At 48.2% G+C, this 23,051-nt stretch overlaps 1 protein-coding gene across 5 annotated transcripts in view; it reads right to left on the bottom strand.

The window, feature by feature from the left end:
• Positions 1-1,507: 1,507 nt before the first annotated feature.
• The window catches only part of IDS (iduronate 2-sulfatase), a 41,176-nt gene continuing 19,632 nt past the window's right edge, over positions 1,508-23,051 (bottom strand). For 2 of the 5 annotated variants that reach the window (XM_047098310.1, XM_047098311.1), the window contains 7 exons: positions 22,798-22,975; positions 19,730-19,818; positions 16,930-17,130; positions 15,310-15,480; positions 11,684-11,810; positions 9,396-9,569; positions 1,508-5,890 (listed from right to left, as the gene is read on the bottom strand). In XM_047098310.1, coding sequence (XP_046954266.1) covers positions 5,418-5,890; positions 9,396-9,569; positions 11,684-11,810; positions 15,310-15,480; positions 16,930-17,130; positions 19,730-19,818; positions 22,798-22,975 — 1,413 coding nt within the window. In that variant the 3' untranslated portion in view covers positions 1,508-5,417. The remainder of the gene's footprint in view (positions 5,891-9,395; positions 9,570-11,683; positions 11,811-15,309; positions 15,481-16,929; positions 17,131-19,729; positions 19,819-22,797; positions 22,976-23,051) is intronic. The other 3 variants (XR_006965549.1, XM_047098313.1, XM_047098312.1) reach the window with 3 other exon arrangements.

Here is a 23,051-nt window from a genome sequence, read left to right as displayed (position 1 = left end):
GGAATGATGGCTTGGTAACCCCGGCAGGCATCAGTGAGGTCGGCCTGCTGCCATCGTTCAGAGAAACCTTACCCACTGTAGCCAGGGTGAGGCTCCGCCAACCAGCTTGCTCATCTCTCAGCATACACCCCAACAGTTTTAAGTGATTAAAGATGAATGCAGACTAGATATACACCCAAAAGTACTTAAAAGGAGAGATTTGAACAGATAACCGTATACCCATGTTCACAGCAGCATTATTCACAATAGTCCAAAGGTAGAAACAACTGAAGTGTCCATCAGGGGACAAATGGAGACACAAAGTGTCATCTATCCATACAATGGAGTATTATTCAGCCTTAGAAAGGAAGGAAACTCTGATATATGCCACAACATGGATGGACCTTGAAGATATTCTAAGTAAAAGAAGCCAGACACAAAATGACAAATATTCTATGATTCGGCTTCCATGGGGTTCCTAGAGTAGTCAAATTCGTAGGAACAGAAAGGAGAATGGTGGTTCCTGGGACTGGGGAGAGGGGGAGATGGGGAGTTGGGTGTTTCATGGGGACAGAGTTTCAGTTGTGCAAGAGGAAAAAAGTTCTGTGGATGAGGTTCCAATGGCACAACATCGTGAAGGGACTTAATGCTACCTACTGAACTGCACACATAATGGTAAATCTTATGTTATACGCACTTTACCACAATTTTTTTACTGCATACAAAAATTTGAAAATTTCAGTAAAAAAGGATTAATGTAGGAAGGGTGGCACACTCATCATGACTTCTTGCCAAAAGCCATTAATGATGTAAAAAAAATGCCGACGTTATTTCAGATCACAGAGGTGGGATACAGGATTGGATGTGTATTTCATCTGTGTACAGATAAAAACGTCTTCATCTGTGCATATGTATGTGGGTAGGAAAAAGAGCCAAGAGAAATGCACACATGTCTACAGTGGCTATGTTCTGGACATGGTGGTCATCCTCACCATCTGGCATGTATGTCTTCCAAATTTTATACAATGAGCATACATTATTCTGATAACAGGGTGAAGAGACAGGGTAACTTAAGTATAAAAGCAACCACAAAATCAGGAAAGGAAAATGAATATTTATTCAATCTCCAGATTTGGAAGGATCCCTGTGTTTACTGGGGAAAAAAAATCATGCAGGGAAAGAGTAATTTGTTTGATTATTTTAAAAAATGAAACCCATAACCAAGATTTAAAGGCAAATTCACTGGAAATACAACTGGAAATACAAATGCCCAACAATTTTACAGAGAGAGCAATGTTTAAGGATGGTAATAAGCAAAGAGTTAGAAGGTAAAACAGGATGTCACTTTCACCTGTTATCATTAGGGGTGGGGTCTGCTGGGGGTTTTTGGTTTTATGTTTTTTATTATTGTATGCTTGTTTGCTTTATTTTTAGTTTTACTACCCTGAGGTAGCAGGAGAGTGGGGAGAGGGGCCAAATCGAGAAGCTTTTGACAATTTGGCACTGAGAGACCAGCCTAAGGGAGTCATTTGATGTACATAAAAACATTTTATTCACAAAGTTGTTCATCACAGCATTATTTACAATACTGGAAATCGGGAAATAAGCTAAATTTTCAATAATTTGAAAGAAGGTTAAGTAAATTATGGTAAAAGTACACAACAAAATATATTACCACCATCATAAAGTATCTGCAGAGATTTGCAGTAACCACACATAATACTTAGTGAAAAAAATAATATAAAACTGCACGATAAAACACAGAGCATGATCACAGCAATGTAAAACACTCATACCCCAGAGAAGACACGATAATCAGTGACCATCTTGGGGCAAAATACTGATGCATATTCTTACCTTTTACTGTATTTGTTTTCCAATTTTTCTGTAATTAACACATTAATTTTGCGTTCAGAAAAAGATACCTTTTTCCAAAGCAGCCATAAGATTCTTTAGTGATGCTCCTGTTCATTTCATGCCATGACACACTCTAGAGTCACAAAGCCTCAGCTTCTTGGAGATGGGAGCAGGTGAGTGGCTGTGAAGAATGGTCATGAATGGACGGGGGGGTAGGACAACCTAGGGGTGGGCAAGGAGGTAGGGATTGGCCAGGGAGAGTCAGGGACCAGTATGAAAACTGGTCAGCCGAGGAAAGGGGCTTTGTGGAGTCAGGGAAGACTCTGACTGCTCAACGAAGGTCTGAGGAGACCCAGTAGTAGGCACTGACGGTGTTCTCAAAGGGCAGGATCAAAGAGGGAGTTCAGGAAGACACGTGGATTCTTCAGGGGCAAGGGAGGAAAGAGGAGGGGGAGGTAAGCTACTCGGAAGGAGGTGAGAAGGGCTGGGGAGATGGTGATGGCACTAGCGGTGGGGGAGGAAAGAGCCGATCGCCAGAGGGCGCTCCCGGCGCCACGCTTCAACCTGACGTCCCTGGCTCGCCTCCAGACAAGTCTTTGCACACAAACCTAGGGTGCAGAATCGGCTCACAGGAGGGACTTGCCAACAGCTAGGTGGACCCAGCTCACGCAGTTAGTCTTGGGCAGCTCTGTTCCACTTTCTGCCACGATGGAAAGGTTCTAGATCTGTGCTATCCAATATGGTGCCCACTAATCATACAGGGCTGATGAGCACTTGAAATAGGCAAGTGCAACTTTGATTCTGCTTCTGAAATGTTTATTTCATTTTAATTAATGTAAACAGTCACATGTGCCTAGTTGCCACTGGACAGCACACAACTAGGGGCAGTGATTCTCAAAGTGTGGCCTTCGGGGGAGCAGCGTAATTTGTAAGAAATGCACATTCTCAGGCCCCACCCCAGATGCAATGAATCAGAACCTCGGCAGGCAGGGTCTGGCACGCTGGATTTTAGCAAGGCTTCGGGTGGTTCTGGCGTACCCTCATGTTTGTGAGCCATGGAGACAGGTCCACTCAACCTTTCTTGGGTCACTAGTCTGGTTTCAACTGAACTGTATCAAAGAACCCCTGCTCAGGTGATATGGGGCTTTCTACAAATAAAGTGACTGTGGAACCATTAATAAAACACGTCGAGCTCAGTGAGATCAGAGAAAGGTCACGTGGAGCCACAAAGATATGCTTACTCTAGGCCGAGTCAAGATAAGGAACGTGGTCAGCTTGGACATCGGAAACCCATAAAGCGGCTAGTCATCCCAACGTGTGCCAGAGACGTGCAAAAGGAAACAAACAGTGGCTCTAAATTGGGTTCGGTGTCAAAAATAGAAAGCCCCCCCACAACCTGTGAGAGTATGTGCATCCCATCGAATGTGAAACGCAGCCTTAACTTCTAAAGGGAGAGATCTGTAAAGCGAAGGCCAAGAAAAACTAAAAGCTAAGGAGCACTCTGACGCCGCGTGCTCAAGTAGGAGAGACGAGACAGAAGCACTTCCGGTAGAGGCGGATCCACACACAAAAGCGCCCCACGTGGACCCGGCTCCGGATATGGCTTTGGTCACCCTGGCGAATTACGGGCCAAAACAGCAGCTGCACACCCAATGTATCTGCCACTTCGCTCTTTTCTGGCGCAGTTCAGCTAACAACTTCGGCGAAAGCAGAACGTGGCGATTTTTGACACTAAAGCTGTGCCTCAAGAAATAGAGCGAGAAAAAATGAGGAAGTGTACATACTGCAGCCAACAGGCACAGCACACGGATGTGAGATAAAGGCCTGTGTTCAAACTTATCATTGTAACTGTGGAGGAGGAGATAAAGCTAAACACATTGAACATATGTCACGAGGAATTTGCAGACTGGATTGTAAAAAATCTTCATGGAAGTGATGAGAGCGGTAAAAAGGACAAAGAAGGAGAAATAAAAGGCCCAGGGAACCCACCGACAAGTAAAGCGTAGGCATCCAGAAGAAAGATGAGCCTCAGGATCAGGAGAGATGAATAGGGCCCTTCACTCTTCAACTAGAAACCGTTGTTGCCGGGACACTAAGTCACAATCAATTAGAAGAGCATTGTGTTACCATATGCACCTCTACTGTAGGCTAATTAGTAAAAAAAAAACAACAAAAACAAAAAACCGTCTGAAACTACTGATTTGAAGTAATCTCTTAACATGATATCTTGCCTTTTTTGTTACAATTTAATACACAGAAGTAACTTAACCTAATTTGCTGAAGTTTGTTTCACAAGCATTTACCATTAAGCACTGATGCACTTAAAAGACACAATTACTAGAAATGACTCACTTTGATACAGGACTACACATGATATTGATTTAGAATGCGGTTGACTCCTCTGATGACTACTGATAACTGATCAGCTTCCACTGTTATTAACAGGAGTTGTGACGATCCCACCCTCTTTAATAGGCTAAGCTTATTACTACCACCTGCCTTCTGGTTACTTTCATGTTTGGGGAACACGGAACTACATTCCAGGGGATTAGAAATCACCTAATATTATACTAATGAAGTTTTAACAATTCTCAAAATAATTTAGAATTTAATAAAATTAGTGTTGTCTTTAATCAGCAATTAAAAGTCAAATATTTCTGGCCTCCTGGATAAGTGGATATCTGCAACCAACTATTCCTGAAGAAGGAAAACACTTAACAGTTTTGAGTGACTCAATTCATGGATACAGGTATAACGTAACACATAACAGTGCCTTTCAAGAGGTGATCTCTGAGGTCAAGGGTCATATTACTTGCTAACAAATTATTACTTGGGCCAGACATCTCTGAACACTTTTTTTGAACATTTTTAACTGAATTTCCCATATATTTCATGCCTCTGGTTTACTGAGCATTACGTACCATTTGATATAGAGATTCCACACTAATCACTTCATGCCTAGATTCCACATTAATCACTTCATGCCTATTTTATCTTTGGATTTTGAAAATTTGCAATCTTAAGAACAAAAATTGAAGATAAGACTTAAATGCATCTGGCATTATTATTTAACATTTTAAAAAGAAACCTGAAATACTGACATAATATTTTGAATATATTGGGCTAAATAAATTATTAAATTATAAACAAAACAACCAGGAACTTAGTGTTAAACAGCATGTGACATACGGTTACTTTTTGAAATGCACTAAATTCCGCAAATAATTCCAGTATTTCTTGACTATAGCGTTACGTTAGGTTATTATGGTCTTGATGGCTAAAAGAATGACAATTTTCATTTGCTCGCTTTACACTTATCCATTCGATAAATAAGCTATGATTGTTCAAAATGGGAAAGAATGGTTCAGTCCGATCACCAAGTAGAAATGAAGACTCAATAAAGAATCAAAGGGCTGGGCTATTACATATTCTTAGGCCAAACTGTTGATGTGCGCTTTGACTGCCTACCCCTGGGTTGCTTCCAATATTGTGGGTAATCGCCAAATAACCAGCTCTAACTCCTCCTCTCCCCAGCTGGAAGGGAGCACATTACGTACGCCCCCCTCAGTGCTTGGCAAGACTCAAGGCATCAATGACTGGAGAAGGTCTCTGCCCTGGGAGTCATTATACATGTTGTGGTCCTGCAGAGGGTCGGAATCAACAAAATACAGTTCCCCTGCATGGACGTCAGAAAAATTAGCCAGAAATTCACGGGGATCAAAGCCAACCCACACAGTGTACCTATAGTCTATCGTGCGTATGGAATAGCCCATGACCTTTATATCTTTTAAGCTCGGCTTGTCAGAATTCCACTGAGGATAGTCTGCGGGCCGGGGGTACTGGCTATAGGCAATAGACTCACGGGGATTACCACGAAGGTGCGGGTCCTCTCCCAGGTCCTGGAGTTGAAAATGCTTCCCAAGGTTCTGGCCTTCTCGGCACAGCTGCACATGAAACGAGGGAACAGGACAGCGAGGTGGGACGTGCAGGCCAGCAAGTCCCGCGAGCGTAGGAGAGAGAGAAAGAAGTTCCACCAGGTCCATGACTCGCCGGCCTGAAACAGGAAGCGATCCTGCTGAATGGACTACTTTACGGAAGCCTGCACAGCCAACAGGATGAGGACAGGAGCCCATCTGGGCACCACGCGTTGTCTTTTGTTTTTTTACATGTATTTTTGGCCCAAGAGTTTAGGAACAATGCCAACTCGGCACCTTACCCAGTTAGAGGACACAAAATGAAGGTGCCCGCAACCAGCTGGCACTTTTAAAAATGATGTGAATTTTGGAGCCATCAGTGTAATAACTGATTCAGGCAAGGATCACCCACGGAAGCCCAAGCCACCAGGTAAAAATCTGTTGTGGGACAGGATATTCAGAATCTCAACAGTGTCACCCTGCAGATGACTCCTTCCTGGATGTCAGCACATCTCCTTTAGATTGTGGGAGAACACGAACAACATCAAACTTACCACCTGACCCATGTTGTAGCGTCCACTTCAGCAGCATCACAAACATTCACCCTGTTCCGCAGCCATCACCACCATCCATGCCCAGAACTGTTTCCATCTTCCTGAACCGGAGTCTCTCCTCATTAAACACTACCTTCCGCATCTCCCCTGCTCCCCAGCCCCTGGCACCCACTGTCCTACTTTCTGTCTCTATGACATTGGCTCCTCTAGAGACCTCGTGTAAGTGGCATCACATAGTATTTGTCCTTTTAGGACTGCTTACTTCACTGAGCATCATGTCCTCAAGGCTCATCCATGTTGTAGCAGGTGTCAGAATGTCCTGCCTTCTTGAAGGTTGAGTAACATTCCGCTATGTGGGGAGACGACATTTTGCCTATCTATTCATCCGGCAGTGGATACTGGGGTGCTTGAGCCTTCTGGCGATTATGAATAATGCTATGAACATTCAGATACAAGTTTTTGTTTGAATACCTGTTTTTAATTCTGTGGGCTATATACCTAGGAGTGGAATTGCCCAGTCACGCGCTAACTCTACCTTTAACTTTTTGAAGAATGGCTAAACCATTTTCCACAATGGCTGCACCATTTTACATCCCCACCAGCAGTGTGAGGGTTCCAGTTTCTCCACACCATCCCAGTGCTGGAGTTTTCTGTTGATTTTGATAATGGATAGGAAATGGCATCTCATTGTGGTGGATCCACCTTTAAAGTCTCAATCCTGTACTTTCTGTTGATTCCTATTAAAACCGGTCTGGGCTTTGGACCATCATTCTGGCCTTTCTGGATCTTTAAGAATTCGTTTTATACTGCCCAATTTTATTTCAACATATTTAATTTGTAAGTTAAATAAAAAGAAAAGAAGCTTGGGGCGCCTGGGTGGCGCAGTCGGTTGGGCGTCCGACTTCAGCCAGGTCACGATCTCGCGGTCCGTGAGTTCGAGCCCCGCGTCAGGCTCTGGGCTGATGGCTCGGAGCCTGGAGCCTGTTTCCGATTCTGTGTCTCCCTCTCTCTCTGCCCCTCCCCCGTTCATGCTCTGTCTCTCTCTGTCCCAAAAATAAATAAACGTTGAAAAAAAAAAAAAAAAAAGAAAAGAAGCTTAAAGAAAGATACTTTTACAAAATGGCAAGACCTGGCCGACATGGCCACCTTAATCAGGACCAAATCTGGCATCACTAACAATGGCACATGCCACCACCCAGTGCCCCCACTGTGACACCAAGGAAGCACACAACCTCATGTCCAGTGTGTGTGTCAAAAATGTTTACCCTGAATCTAGTCATGAGGAAGCAATGACACAAATCCAGACTGTAGGCTGCTGCCCAAGACAGATACCCCAGATGCCTGTAAAAAGGTGAGGTCAGGGAGAAATGGGGGCCCAGATCCCATCAGGACTTGTCAGCTGCTATAAGGACTTCCACTCAGTGAGGTATGTGGGAGGCTCCAGAGCAGGGCTGTGACACCACCTGACTCGGGTTTTAACAGGATCACTTCAGCCACTGCGAGGAGGAGGAACTCCAGGGGACCACGAGCACAACCAGGGAGACTTCAGCAAGCCACTGCAGGAATCCAGCAGGAGATGGTGGCGGTGTGGCCCAGGGTGGCAGCATGACTCAGTGAGAAGCAGTGCAGACAGACTGAATGGACAGCAACAGGCTTGCTGACGAGGACTACGTATTACATATGGAGGACAGAAGAGAGGCAGGGGTCAGGAGGACTCCACGATTTTTTGGCCTGAGTCAGCACAGACATTCCCTGAGAGGGAAAAGCGGGCCAAGAGGGTCTTACAGTGAAAGGCCAGAAGCCCAGCTTGGGCACGTCAGGCTGGCCAAGTGGGACAAGCTGTTGGAAACCCAAGTCCCAAAGTTCAGGGAAGAGACAGAGGCTGGAGATAAAATTGGGGCATAAACTGGGAACAGTGCAGTTATGTGAATTTACAACTTGCTGAACACCTCCCCAAAAAAGTTTCAAAAAAAACACACAAAACATTCTCAACCGGTCAGATTTCTCCAAGGAAACAAAGGGCTACAATCATGCCTTGAAAAGGTTTAACCTTATCAATGACTTGAAAGAAGGCAAAGCATGCAGCACACGAAAATCACGTGTAGAGAAAATAAAATTGGGCTGTTTAAAGCAAACTGAGAAAGATCCAGAAAGGCCAGGATGATAGGCCAGAACCAAGGAAAAAAATTTTTAATAGAAATCAATATAAAGGGCAAGATTTAGATGTTAAATGGATTTAGATGGATTAAATAAAGAAAGAAGTCCAGAAAGGGAACAACCTGGCTTCTGAGAGTTCATGGAAAACGTACCCCTAAAAAAGCAAATGTCATCTGAAGTACATGACTCGTCTCTGCACTGAGCAGATCAACTTAGGAAGTAATTCACAAAGAACCTGCACAGATTGCCCCATGCTGTAGCAAGGGGTATCTTGTTCAAGGGACATTTCTGGAAATCTTTTTCTTAAACTGGAGTTTCTGGAAGACAGAAGCCACAATAACTGTGGGCCTGAAAGAACGGCTGCAGGCCTGGGGATCTCAGCCTAGAGAAGAGAGGTATTGGTGTCATTTTCAAGGCTGGGATGGACTGGCACGTGGAAGTCAAAGTAAACTTGCTCATTGTTGCGGAGTGCAGAAGCAGGTCACCTGGCCTACTTGATAGATCCAGCGGCTCACTAGACCGGTAAGCTGCCAAAACGGCAAATGTCTTCCTCACAAAGGGCCGAGTCCCCGTAGAAGTGTGCAGGCAAGAGTTATGCTCATCTGTAGGGGGACAGCCCCAGCCCTGGTGGAGTCTGTCACCCCTGCCTCCCAGCTTTGGAGCGCACTATTGTCACCACCACGATAGTCCTCCTCATCCTGGGGGTGCCACCTACTCCTTCCTCACTCCCCATCTTCCATGCTCCTCGTGGACGAGGGCCGTACTTGGTGGCTCTGGCCCTGCCACCCCTCCCTGACCCGGAGGTACTCAGGAATGCCAACACCGGGCAGGAAGACGGACCAGGTAAGCCCTGGGCTCTGAACTGGTAAGGTGATTTACATGTAAACTAAAGAAAGCTTACTATCAAGCAACATCACTCCGGTGTATTTTATACCTGGCTCCATCAATTCCAACACAGAATCGAAAGGGTCGATGTAAGGGAAAAGCTCCTCTCCTGCCTCTGGAAGCGGAGCCGTCCTCCCGGGAACATAGAACATCAGGGGCACGCGGGTAGCGACGTCAAAATTGCTGTATTTGGCCCATTCTCCATGTTCACCTAGAGCCCACCCTGGGTCATAAAAAGCACAGAACGACAGAAAACGAATAATGATATTATTCATTGCCCACTTTAGATACCGTTTCATTTCCTGTTGTAAAAACCAGAGGAAACAAACACTCATCAGAAGAAATTCCTCTATAATGACCACAAAAAGGGGACTTCCCCTAAATCTAAGTATTGCTTTATTTGAAGTTAGACCTTTGTCCTGAATGAGGAAACTCTAAAAGGAAAAAAAATACTAAATTCTCAAATGAAACTATCTTCTTTTAGCAAACACCTAGCAATTGCACCCAGGCTGGGTGCTGAGGGACCCATGGCCCCGCACAGACATGCCGCCCCTGCTGAGAGGGGCTCCCCTTGCCTGGACGGGGGCTCCAACAGCCAGCGCTGCCGCTGCCCAGCCCTGGGCTGGCCTCCCTTGACACAAGTCCCGCAGGCTCAGGTCTGCACCTGACGGCATGCCGCCGAACAATGAGCTGTGACACTGTGGCACTATCACTCACATTTTAAAAAGACAAGGATAGCTTATTCAATTTTTAAAATATACCACAGACCAAACAAATATAACTTGATTTGAGATCCTTGACCTTGATAAAAAAACAAAACAAAACAAAAAAAAAAAACCTCTTAACCCTGACTTAAAACATCCATCCCTTGGGGCGCCTGGGTGGCGCAGTCGGTTAAGCGTCCGACTTCAGCCAGGTCACGATCTCGCGGTCCGGGAGTTCGAGCCCCGCGTCGGGCTCTGGGCTGATGGCTCAGAGCCTGGAGCCTGTTTCCGATTCTGTGTCTCCCTCTCTGCCCCTCCCCCGTTCATGCTCTGTCTCTCTCTATCCCAAAAATAAATAAATGTTGAAAAAAAAAAAAAAACATCCATCCCTTGCAAAAGACAGCTTGAAAACCCCAAGCTGGAAATTTCTAATGTCTGCATCGGAGCACCCGTTTTGACATAAAAAAGATGAAAGAGATTGCACATTGAGTAGTTCGTGTTACAAAATAACCAAAGCCACATCAAGCTGCCATGTATGGATTGGAGAAGGCTTTTGTGGTTGGGAGGTGGGAAGTCTCAGGAGGGCCATCTGTCATCAGTGCAGCTGCCTCAGAGCAAAGAGAGCTTCCATGTAGGCCTGGCCTTCATGGGTGCACCAGACTGTGTGAGCACTGGAAGAGGAACTGGGCATGGGAAAGAGGGGCCAGAGGGGATGGCAAACCATCAGGAAACAGCGAAAACTTAGGATGCCTCCACAGAAGACAAAATGATGTGGGACTTTACAAGGCTTAAGGCAGGCCTGTGAGAAATCACATGGAGAACTGTCTGTGACATTAGGTGGAAAAAGCAAACTAGGGAACAAAACAGTTTATAAGCACAATCGATTCTGCCTTGTTCCATGACTATATATGACACACACACACACACACACACACACACACACACACTCCACCGCCACATGTATATGTACAACCAAAGGCTGCCAAACGGATCCCAGATCTGTCAGCACCAGTTAGCCTCGGGCATGTGGGAGCAGGGTGATGGGGACTGGGGGGTGTTGTTTAGCCTCTATTCTTGAGCTTGATAAAAATTTCAAATTAAGAAAAAAAGTTTTAAATAAACTGTTTCCATTTTTGGAAAAGTAGGAAACTGCCTTAATTAAAAGAGAGAAAGCACTGCGAGCCCCAGGCTCTTGGCAGAGAGAACATCAGGGCTGGGAATAGAGGGGTGCAGTCAGGTCTGAGGGCCTTGTAGGGCCCTGCCAGGATTCTTCTGGATCCTCCTAAGAAAAACTGAAATCCTCCAACAGTCTAGATGAGCAGCATGGGTTAAGAGGGCTCCCAACACAAATGGAGGGTTCCTGCTGAGTTCATCAATAAAAAAAAAAAGGTTGCTATCAGGTCCCCTCCCAAGCATCCAAGACGCTCCTTGTACCCAAAAGAGGCCCCGCCCCCACGGAGAGAGGTCCCAGGACTAATAGGACAATCATAAAAGCACCCTGAGACCCCAGACTTGGGGCACTGCTGATTCTCAAAAGAGAACACGCCTATGTTTAAGGCAATCTAGAAAAGCACATTTCACAGAAAAGTTCCTATGTTTTGCGTGACTCACCAAGGTATTTGAAAATGCTTACCATGATCTGAGGCAAATGCAATGATTGTGCTATTGGTCAGCTGGAGATCATCCAAAGCACTCAAAAGGTGGCCAACCTGTGTATCCAAATACGAAACAGAGGCAAAGTAGCTCTGGCGGATTTTCCGCTGCACATTAAAAAAAAGAGAGTGAGTGCAATTGGAATTGCAGTGGTACACAGAAGAGTGTCACCTGAGCATTCCGCCACTGACGCCCTTAACTCTCTCAGCCAAAACATAACGTGTGTTTCCCCACCATCCATAGCCCCTTGCCCACATGGTCCTGGCGAAATCTGGGTCCGCAGCAGATCCAAAAGGAAGATTATTTTCTAAGTGAATCAGATTTCACTTTAGGGCACAGATCACAGCAGATGGATGTGCACTTACTATCCCCTTCTGTCTCCTTCACATAATCTTACGGGTCCCAGGAAATGGCCCCGTACACTGAAACTCATCCCCCAGGCACTCCAAACTCCCACTGAGGGTGGCACCAAAGACCCCACCAAAGCTCTATTCACTCCCAAAGGACCAGAAACTGGGGGGCTTAGAACAATAGAAATGTTCTGTCTCCCAGTTCCGGTGGCCAGAGTCCGAGATCCAGGTGTCGGCAGAGCCAGGTTCTCTCTGCCAGCTCTGAGGGAGGGGGCTGCCTCTTCCAGCTTATGCTGGTGCCCGGCATCCTTGGTGCCCATGGGCTTGTGGCCACATCACCCCAATCTCTGCCTCCCTCCTCACATGGCCTTCTTCCTGTGTACAAGAACACAGGTCATACGACTCCAGTATGACCTCATTTTTTTTAAAAAAAAACTGTTTATTTTTGAGAGAGAGAGAAGAGAGAGAAAATGCACACAAGCGGGGGAAGTGCAGAGAGACAGAGAGAGGGAGAGGGAGAGAGAGAATCCCAAGCAGGTTCTGTGCTGTATCGTAGAGCCTGACATGGGGCTTGAACTCGCAAAACCGCAAAATCATCACCTGGGCCAAAATCAGATGCTTAACCAACTAAGCCACCCAGGTGCCCCTCCAGTATGACCTCATTTTAACTAATGACATCTGCAATGACCCTGATTCCAAACAAGGTTCCATTCTGAGGAAGGAGGAGCTCATGGCGATGGGACGAGGGGGTGGGGTGGGGGTGGTCCCTGCTGTTCTTCTTCCGAGATGAGGGAGATGGCCACAGCCCAGCACACGAGCATGCACGATTCTGGCAACCGGTAAGGGGCATTACCAACAGCGCTGTTTACCAAATATTTGCCGGGTGCCACCCGATCCTCGGAGCCACCCTTTACGGTGAGCACTAACATTCCCATATGACACGGGAAGATTCCAGGGCTTGGAGAGGTGGATTAACTTGCCTGGAGACACACAGCTGGCCAGGGGGACATGGCCCAGGTCAGTACCCACACACATCCTGGGTGTCCCCTCCCCGGGGCTGTCCACCAGCCTCCATTTCTGAAATCCCAAGTAGCATCATCTGCCGAGAGATGGGGCAGAAGGGTAGAAGGGGCAGGAGGAGAGTGGCACGGGTTCTGAGCGGCCACACAGGTCAAGGGAGTGCTGAGCAGAGAGCCCCCATGGATGGGCTGCTGGGGCTGGAGGCTGGGCCCATGAGCGTGTCTCCACCTCATGGCTGCCCAGGTTCACTCCAGCAGCCTCAGGACTTGGGTTTCAGAGCAGAGTGGGTGGTGGGACCATTGTGTGATTGGAGCACTGCAGGTGAGGCAAGGATCGGAGCACAAGTGTACTGAGGAGCTGGCAAGAACAGTAAGCGACCTGCCCAGGAGGAGACTCCAGAGGGGACAGGACCCAGGGGGAGAGGAGAGGGCCACACTCACAATCTCCATGAGGCATGTGGAGAACGGAGACATGGAGCGAGGGAGCTGTGAGAAGAAGAGACTGCGGTCAGTCGGGGTGATGACCGAGCAGGAGTGGACCCGGGAGGTGGCAAACCCCGAGTGTGGCCCCTGAGGTCACTGGCTCATGTGGAGCTGAGGAAGAGGGCCAGAGGCTGGAGAGGGCAGAATTGAGATACTCAAGAGTGGAGTGAGATGCGGCCTGGGCACAGACACCCAAAGCTGCAAGAGGACAGTGAGCAGGGCCCAAGTTCAAGGTGAGTGTGCAGAGGCAGGAGCACACAAGCACACCAGGGAGATCCTCTGGGCGGCTGCACCACCTGTGAGGAGGGGTGTGGGGAGGGGAGGAGAGCACCTGAAGGAGCCCTCACACGCAGCTCGCACTTAGACGCTTTCGTATGTGCTCTGTGCTCCCTGCTGAAAACCTTTCTCCACCTCGTTTCCATTTTACAGAGAAGGAAGCTGAGGCTCAGAGACGTAAAATGACTTGCCATGGGTTGTGCAGCTGGTATGGGGCAGAACGGGAATTCGAACCCAGACCATTGAGAAGCCTGGACAACAGCAACGGCAGGTACCTCACTAGCTTCCCATGCAGACCAAGCGAGATAGCAACATAAAACACTGGGCACCCTTCCTGGGACACAGTCCCATTTCAAGAACATTTTAAGTGGCCGTCACTAACATCCAGGTGTGGCCTCAGAGCTGCAATTCGCGCAGCCTTGCTCTCAGAACCCCGGCCTCGGGAAGTTAGGAATGGGACCAAGTGGTGAATCTACTCCTCTCCAAACTCTCACCACTGCCCTCCGAACCTCAGGAGTCCAACAGATACAAGGGGCGCACATCCCTCACCCTTTTGTGGTGTTTGGAACTGTGCCCTGTAGCAGTATTTCCAAACCTCTGAGTGCATCAGAATCGCCAGGTGTGCTTTTGCAAATGCAAGTTCTCAGGACCCACTTCAAGCTCCCAACTCCCTAAGTCTGAGTGACGCCAGGACTCTGTGCTTATAAGAAGCCCCTGTGGGGATTCTGATGCAGGCGGTCCAGGAAGCAGCCTTTAAAAACACTGCCGTCTACCTTCCATGGTAAATTGCCTATTGGTGTATTCACATAGTAACAGAAGGGCAGGGCTGCGTGTGGAATAGTCCAGAAAGAGCATTGGTCAGCACGGTTTCTGTACTCCAGGGGGAGGGTGACTGATGAGTCAGCATGAGGATTCTAACTCTGGCTGCTCCACCCCCACGCGACGGCAAAGGGACATCAGATGTCGCAGCGGGACAGCCACGTCGGTGCCCCAGCTCCCTCTGTGTCAAGGCCCTGCCCACCACACCACCGCCTGAGAGCGATGGGTACCTGTGCAGGCTTCCCCACAGAGAGGACCTGCCAGTGCCAGCAAAACAAACATTCTGGGCTACACAGGAGCTGCCCGCCGTCCCATAGCTGATGAGCTGTCACCTGGATTGAACAGCACCCCCATGAGTTAGTGATGGTCGTCCAGGCCTCCTCCCTACCCCGGTGCCTACGTCCTGTGAATCACCAAATCTCCAGATGCCTCCTTCTTTGGAAGTGGAGACACTGATTGGGAGACTACATCCACTCAGCACCCCCTACATCCGAAATTCCTCCAGACCACCCCACCCTCAGCACCTCACAAGACACCTAGCACAGAGAAGATTCTTAGGAAGACATGATGGGTAGAGTGGTGTCTATGGAGAAAAGTGGTGTCACCAATGACATCACACCAGAAGTGCCCAATAATTCCCTCAAATATGTCCTTGGTACCTGAAAATCCACAGGAATTGGGCCATAGGGCACACTGAGGTTCAAGGCTTGCACGTCCTCCCGCTGCCTGATGTCCATCCAAGGGTTGTAGGCCACAGGAGGGAGGCCAGCAGGCACCTGGGGATCGGGAGCCAGGGTGATGTTCTCCAAGGGATACAGCTTCTGGAATTCCTTGGGGGAAAAGCACACAAAGACACCAGGTTGTCATTCTTTTCTGGCAGAGGCACAAGGCTGGGATTCTACAGATATTTATACTGCCTTTTTAAGCCTGTGATGCACTTACACGGCAGCTCACTGACACTACAAAGTCAGACTTGAGGTCACACTCACAAGATGCCAATGGTAATGACATCGCCACTCGTTTTCTATGAACCAAGCAGCAACGGCTCTCTTTTCTCCTATATATCAATACCCTCCTATTCCCATCCCCACTTCCCACCTCCCCTCCAAGTGGAAAAGGCGTGGAAGGGTGTTTCCAGTTCCCAAAACCTCCCTCCGGTTTGGCAACACCCTGGGAGTTGCTCACAGAACGTGCTCAGGCACGCCCGTGGTTGTGCCTGATGACAGCGCAAGGGCAGCAGACACAATCAGCAAAGCCACGTGGGCAATGCCCAAGGGAGACCAGGCACAAGTTTCCAGAATCCTCTCCCAGTGAGGTCACACAGGATGTGCTTAATCCTCCCAGCAGGGAGCGGTGTGCCAACATGTGTGAAATGCTGCCGGCACGGAAGCTCGTTAAAGCCTCAGCACCCGGGCTGCTTCCTGGGGTCACTCCCCCGGGCACCCTCTGCCCTCACATACCCAAACTGCAGACTCCAGGCAGGAGAGCGGGGGTTTGCGTCAACAGTTTGGGCACAGAAAGCCACTCATCGCTCTGGGAGCAGTGCCAACTCCAGCTTCCCAGAGGCCAGCCAAAGCCCAGCCTCGCAAGCAGACCTTTCTAAGGAGAGCAGCCAGGCCTGCCAGGTTAACCCCGGCTGGGAGGGCCAGATCCCCTGCGCCAGTCAGAGCATCAAAGAACATGTCTTTTGCTCTCTACATCCATCACTAGTGAGGGGCATTCTTTACAAAGTCAAAAGAATGGGCTGCTTAGGCCTGGGGAAGACACGACAGGGAAAAACTGAAAAGGATTTTTAAACAGCAGAGACTACATGCTCTGAATGACGGACATGCAAGCAGTGCCCTGTGTTGAAGGGATCTGACCCACCAGGCTCAGGGGGAGCGCCAACTACTGAACACGGCTTCACGTTCCTTGGAACCGTGCCCCCAAGGACCATCCCTTACCGAGGGCCTTGGCAGCCAGCTCTGACTCCCTTCTCTCTGGTGATCTTACCATCCAACCCAGCACATGCTCACGGAGTCCAAGAGAAAAAAACTAAAACCCTCCAGTGGGGGAGGCAGAAAACCAAGCATTTCCAACAAGATTCTTACATACCCCAAGTCTACTTCTTAGCCTTGACCTCTGCATCCCATCTCCACACCACTGAGTACAGTAGTGCCATCAGGCACCCCAGCGACAGGGCCGGCAGGATGTGGCCGCCCTCACTACACTAATCTCTCCTTCGAGAAAGGACAGAGCTGTCACAGCTGTGCTGGATCAACCCTCAGCCAGATCTTCACCTTGGGGTATCTGAAGGGGATGTGTGGCTTGTGATACCCAACAGCCAGGAAGAAAGGACTGGCTGATGTTTTCATCTTTTCCAACAACCGTATAGCTTGCTCGGTGCTCTGTTTGTCAGGCAAGGTGCCCTCCGGCACATCCGCCACATCCACAGGGCAAAGCAGGTTGGCATGGAGCTGTCCGTCCGGCCCCCTGCATGTCTTTGAAAACAAAACATGTAACGCTGTCAGCTCTTGAAATGCAAGAAACAGGAGTCATGAAGGCTGCACACACAGAGGATTTAACATTCATATCACTAGCCTGTAAATCTTCATCATTCAAAGTGGTCGGGCACACACGAACTAGAACTAAAACAGAGAAATGTTTCATCTTTTGCAGGCAGGGCCTGGGCCAGAAATCCACCAGCACTTAGCTTCTTGCTGTTCATCTTCTGTCTCCAGGCCTTAATTAATTAAAGGAAGCCCATGTAAACGAATGACCAAAACAAATTTGTCTCCAGCTCAATAAAAAAAAAAAAATAAGCGAATTAAAAAATGGACAAGGTACTTGAACAGAGATTTCTCCAGACAAGACAGATAAATGGCCAAAAAGCACATGTAAAGATGCTTCATGTCATTAGTCGTCATAGAAACACAAGTGAAACCCAAAATGAGATACTACTTCCCACCCACTACAATGGCTAGAATTTTTAAAACTGGACAGACAATAATACTAGGATGGCTCGAATTTTTTAAACTGGACATTAACAAGTGCTGGCAAGGATGGGCAGAAACCAGAGCCCTCATACGTGCTGCTGGGGATGTGAAATGCTACAGTCACTGTGGAAAACACTCAGGGGGTTCCTCAAACAGTGAAACATAGAGTTAGTGTGTAACCCAGCAATTCTACACCTAGGTGGATACCGGAAAAAATTAAAACCTACGTCCACACAGATACTTGACCTGGCAGTTCCACCTAAGAGAAATGAAAAGTTAAGCCACACGAACACCTGTACGTGAATAGCAGTATTACTGATAGTAGCCAAAGAGTGGAAACCCAAATGTCCATCAGCTGATGAACGGATAAATAAAACGTGTTATCTCCTCCATACAATGGAATACCATTTGGCTATAAAAAGTAATGAAGCTTTGGGGAGCTTAGCTGGCTCGGTCAGTAGGCATGCAACTCTCGATCTCGAGTTTGTGGGTTCAAGCTCCATACTGGGTGGAGAGGACTTAAAAATAAAATCTTTAAAAAAAAAAAAGGTAATGAAGTTCTGATACATGCTACAACGTGGATGAGCCTCAGGAACACTATGAATGAAGCCAAACACAAAACGCCATATACTGTATGATTCCATTTACACAAAATGTCCAGAATAGGCAAATCCATAGAGAAAGAAAGTAGATCAGTTGTTGCCATAGGCCGAGGGTTCAGAGAAAATGGGGAATGAATGGTAACGGGTACCCACATACTTTCCGGAGTAATGGAAATGCTCTTAAATGGTTTGTTGATGGTTGCACAACCCTGAGCATACTAAAAATCACTGAATTGCACACATTAAAAGGGTGACTTTTATGGTGTATCGATTATATCTCAAAACATTTTTTTAACAACAAAAAAACCCCTGTCTTCAATTTCAAAGACAGACTAAGACTTATGAGTGACAAAGTCCCAGTCAACTGGATAAGGTCACAATCCATGGAATTTCCACATCTTCAATGATGCCATGCACAGAATGGAACCTATTGCTTCATTGCCCAAAGTGGTCATAGTGCCCACAAGGCCAAGGTCAGTTCTGACCATGATTTTGGCCTCACAAACACCCAGCTGCTGCTGCCCCATCCCAAAAAGCAGCATTCTTTCACAGGCCAATCTTGGCCACACCGCCCCCAGGCAAGACAGCCCAGCACCTGCTCACCCTATAGCTACACATGAGCTGCAGCACTCACGGGGGTGTGGGACAGTCAGACCCACTGCTTTGAGGATGAATGTGGGGAGTGAGGACAGAAGCCAGCATTTATAAGTGAGGTCACTAAAAACTCTCAAAACGGCTTCAGGGGATGAAAGCATTGAGACATGTCTTCCCAGTGTCACTCTGGTAGTACTCAAGGCACAGGCCAAAGGCCAGAGCCCTGAGCTCTTGCTGTGTATTCTGAAATGGAAGGTTGTCAAAAATTTAGAATACTCCTCTCCCCTGACCAACCGCCTCCCCCAAATCCACGTCCCCCTCCATATGAGGTCTTTAAAAACCTCAGAGGAGTTATGTCCTATCTCAGTTCTCCAGCTGCTTTTCTGAATGTTTTAAATGTGGTGTTTAGTTTCATTTCTACATTGCATGTTCCTCTACACTAAGATTAAAGTTCTCTGCAGACTCCTTTTTTTTTCTGTAATGCTCTAAAATTTCAAAACCCCCGTCAAAGGTCTCAGCACCTGATCCTATCCGTTAGGCCTGAGACGGAGAGACAGACATATATATGTACATATGCCTTTCTCCCAACTTGGGCCAAGGCCCCTGGAGGACAAGCCACTCTTCTCCCTACCCAGAGTAAGCACCCGGCAGCCATTAAATGAGCCTTACACACTAGAGCATAAGGTTCTAGAACAAGCCATATCCATGTGCTTCTAAAACGAAGCCACCTCTCCCAGCGGATCTAATGCTAAAGATCCCGACATCTGTCTCTGCCACGTCATGATCACAGACTTCACTGTATAACCAACCTGAAAGAACATGTGACACATACAGAAGTTAACCTTAATTTGCTAAACAGGAAAAAAAAGCAGTTCCTCTACAGAATACCACCTCTTTCACATCCTTACCTTGGTGTTTTCATACTTTTCAGAGGAGGGATGATAAGGTGGAAATGACCAGCTATATGGAGAATCATCACTATAATTGGAAGATATTCCTTGAGAGGGGAAAAAAGAAAGTCATTAAATAAAATCTGAAGGGTCCTCCAATGCCCTCCCCACTCCAAATTAAAACTTTGTGAACGAGGGAAGTATCATCTTCCTTCTTTGGGCTTCAGTTTCCTCATCTATAAAATCAAGAGCTTAGGCAGATGATGAGAAGTCCCCATTAAAGCCAACTCACTAGGTTTCTGGGGCACCTGGGTGGCTGAGTCAGTCAAGCGTCTGACTTTGGCTCAAGTCATGATCTCGCAGTTCATGAGTTCGAGCCCTGCATCGGGCTCTCTGCTGTCAGTGCAGAGCCCACTTCAGACCCTCTGTCCCCCTCTCTCTGCCCCTCCCCCACTTGTGGTCTCTCAAAGATAAATAAACATTTAAAAAATGTACCTTAAGGCTAACTCACTAGGTTTCTATTCGAGTAGTAAGCATCCAACCCCGTAGTCCCTTAAGCCCTGGCTATTCATGCTAGGCCCTGAGGAAGGCCCCCTCAGGTCAGCCAGCCAGCTGCAGCAACAGAGCCCCATGGAGCCCTCGCTGGAGCCTCTACCCTGTCCTACAATGGAGGAGCAGAGGCAGCAGCACCACCACGGGCCAGGTGGGGAAGGGGAGGCTCAGGGAAGGTCGGTGCCTTAGCTGATGCCAACCGGATATAGAGGAGTGAGCTGGGACTCAAACCCATGCCCTAGGACACCTGGTTCAGTGCTCATTCACGAAGCAGAAACCCACCCCTAAGCTCAGCAGCCTTCGTCTATTTGGCAAGACAAAATAACAGCAAAACCATGGAAGGACAGCCCCCTGTCTAGACAGTAGAAGTGCCGTGTAAGTAGGGAAGCCACAGACGCGATGGGTCGAGTGACAGCGGGCAGTGGGGCGTGTGTGGGACCCGACAGAAAGTGCTGCCCAGAGGGATGAGATAGGAGGGGGCAGGGAGGGTAATGTAGGCAGAACCGCAGGAGAAAGAGTATCCTCAGCACAGTGACCCAGGGCTCCAGCAGGGAGCACCGGGCAAGGCAGGACTGGAGGGAAAGGGGGCAGTGGGTGGAGGGCTCATCGACACAGAATGCACAGCGGAGGGAGCAGAGGAAGCCGCTGGACCCAGAGGAGGCTGGGTTCAAATGTCAGCACTGCTCCTTATCACCCATGCAACCTTGGGCAAGCCACTTGACTTCCATTAGCCTCAATTTCCTTCTCAGAAGATGATGACGATGATAAAAACCCACTGTGCTTGCTGTTGAGGAGAGGATTACAGGAGTGGCCAGCACAAGAACTGGCACGGGCCTGGCCATCAATCAACGGTGGCTGCTGTCTTCCCTGAACAGGTCTTTGCCTCATGGAACAAGGTCTTAAGAACAAAGACCCAGTTGAAAAATGGATTTCCACAAGGACCGCAGGCAAAGCTCTCGCTCTCTGGCTAAGACGTGGTGCTTACAGCCTGATTCCACAATCTAATTACCAGGAGGAATGAAGCCAAACAACGCCACTCGGGCCTTCTTTGGCCTCCCTTCCTGAAGCACAACCTCCCCTCTGCTCTAGTCCCTCTGCTCCCCAGGCTCGTCTCTCCCCTCTAGCTGTGCTCAGGCAAGGGGTAGTATGAGGTAAGCACCAAGCAGAGGAAGTCCCTGATGGTGGGCCTTTGGCTACACAACGTCATTCCTGACACACTTGCTTTCTAAAACCAGGCCCGACTCAGCCAAGCCACACGTTATCCTCAACCTGCACCGGCCAGCTGGGCTCCAGAAGGCTCTTGAGCCTGCCCGTGTAACCAGTGAGCAAAGGGAAAGCTCCTGAAAACATTAGTGGTAGTCCCTAGCAATAAGCACCACTGTCGTATAAAGGGGGCTTTCAACACCCTTTCATGCTCCTGAACTACCTGGATTGGGTCGCTACCCTGGGAGGTGATCAAGGCAGCTACAACTCATTTGCCAGGGAAGGAATCTGAGGCTCAAGGGGGAAGAACAATTTGCCCAAGGTTAACTGCACAGCTCAGAAGTGGCAGAGCTGAGACTGGAACGCGGGAGCCCGGATCCCTGGTGCTGCTGCCCATCAGTTCACCCTGCCTGCAGAGATGTTCAACCCAGGGTTCCGTGTGACACAGAAAACCTGAAATCAACCTGGATGAAAGCACAGCATATCTGCACGTGAGACTACCACGCTGTCGTTAACAGTGACTTTGCACGAAGGGCAGCTATGTGGGGAAGAGTTTATGTTTAAAACATTCACAACATAAAGCTGTCTGTACAGAAAAAATCTCAAATCAGAAAAATAATATGTCTGCAACAAGGGAACCTCAAAATATAGTCCTCCTCAGTGTGGTGCAATTACAAGTAATTCATATCCTTTACTTCCTGCTTTCCTTCCCCGCCCCCCCAACTTTCCGTCAAATAATCATGTGTTAGCTTCAGTACGTTTAAAAACCGTTTTAAAGTTTGTGCTTCAGCATTCCCCTTTTGGCATTCAAGAGAGCCAGTTTATCAGGCAGTCTTGAAAGTTAGCGCTGGTGGCCCCTGGCACTCTTTAGGCTAAGGGCACCAGCTTACATTCTCCCTTCTGACCTTACAGGCGGGGAGCAGCAGCCCCACCAAAGCGCAGCCTCTTCACTGGACAAATCAGCATAGCTGCCCTGGTCTCACTTTACTGACAGGGATCCTGGGGTTCAGAGGGTCAGGCACAGAGCCGGACTCACACCCAGCACTGGCACCTCCCCAGCCAGTGCCCTTCCTTCTGCGTGAGAAGTCAAAGGAACCAAACAGCATCATGACTCGTTTCTGAAAGAAGAAAGTCCCACTACCCTTTTTCATGTGTGGTGAGGACAGGAAGCTAAGGTGAGAAGTAGGAGTTTGTACAAAGACAGTGGTGACTAATGAGGGGTCCACCCAACCCATACAGCCCTCTGCAAAGATAGCCCAAGCCCCAGCAGGGGATTCTGGCCCTCAGGCACAGAACACAAGAGAACCCAGACTTTGGACGGCAGGCAGTACCAGGGTGAAAGACTTTTCCAACCGACATGGTCACGTAGCCATTCTCCTTGAAGTACTGGGGGATGGTAGAGAAGTTTCCAGCATGTATCCTCCAGTAGGAATTGAAGTCATACAGGCGGGTGGTGTCTGGTCTCCTCCCAGTGAGGAAGGATACACGGCTCGGAGCACACACTGCTTGCTGTAAGGGAGCAGAAGCAGAGGAAAATGTCCTCAGAGGAAAACAGTCTGGATGCTAAAAGGTAACCAGGCAACCT

This window comes from Lynx rufus, unplaced genomic scaffold (genome assembly GCF_022079265.1).
Source record: "Lynx rufus isolate CCGP_SWC_20201006 ecotype Redwood Valley unplaced genomic scaffold, mLynRuf1.p SCAF_46, whole genome shotgun sequence".
In the NCBI taxonomy this organism is placed as follows: Eukaryota; Metazoa; Chordata; class Mammalia; order Carnivora; family Felidae; genus Lynx; species Lynx rufus.
This window is presented reverse-complemented; position numbering and strand designations above follow the sequence as displayed.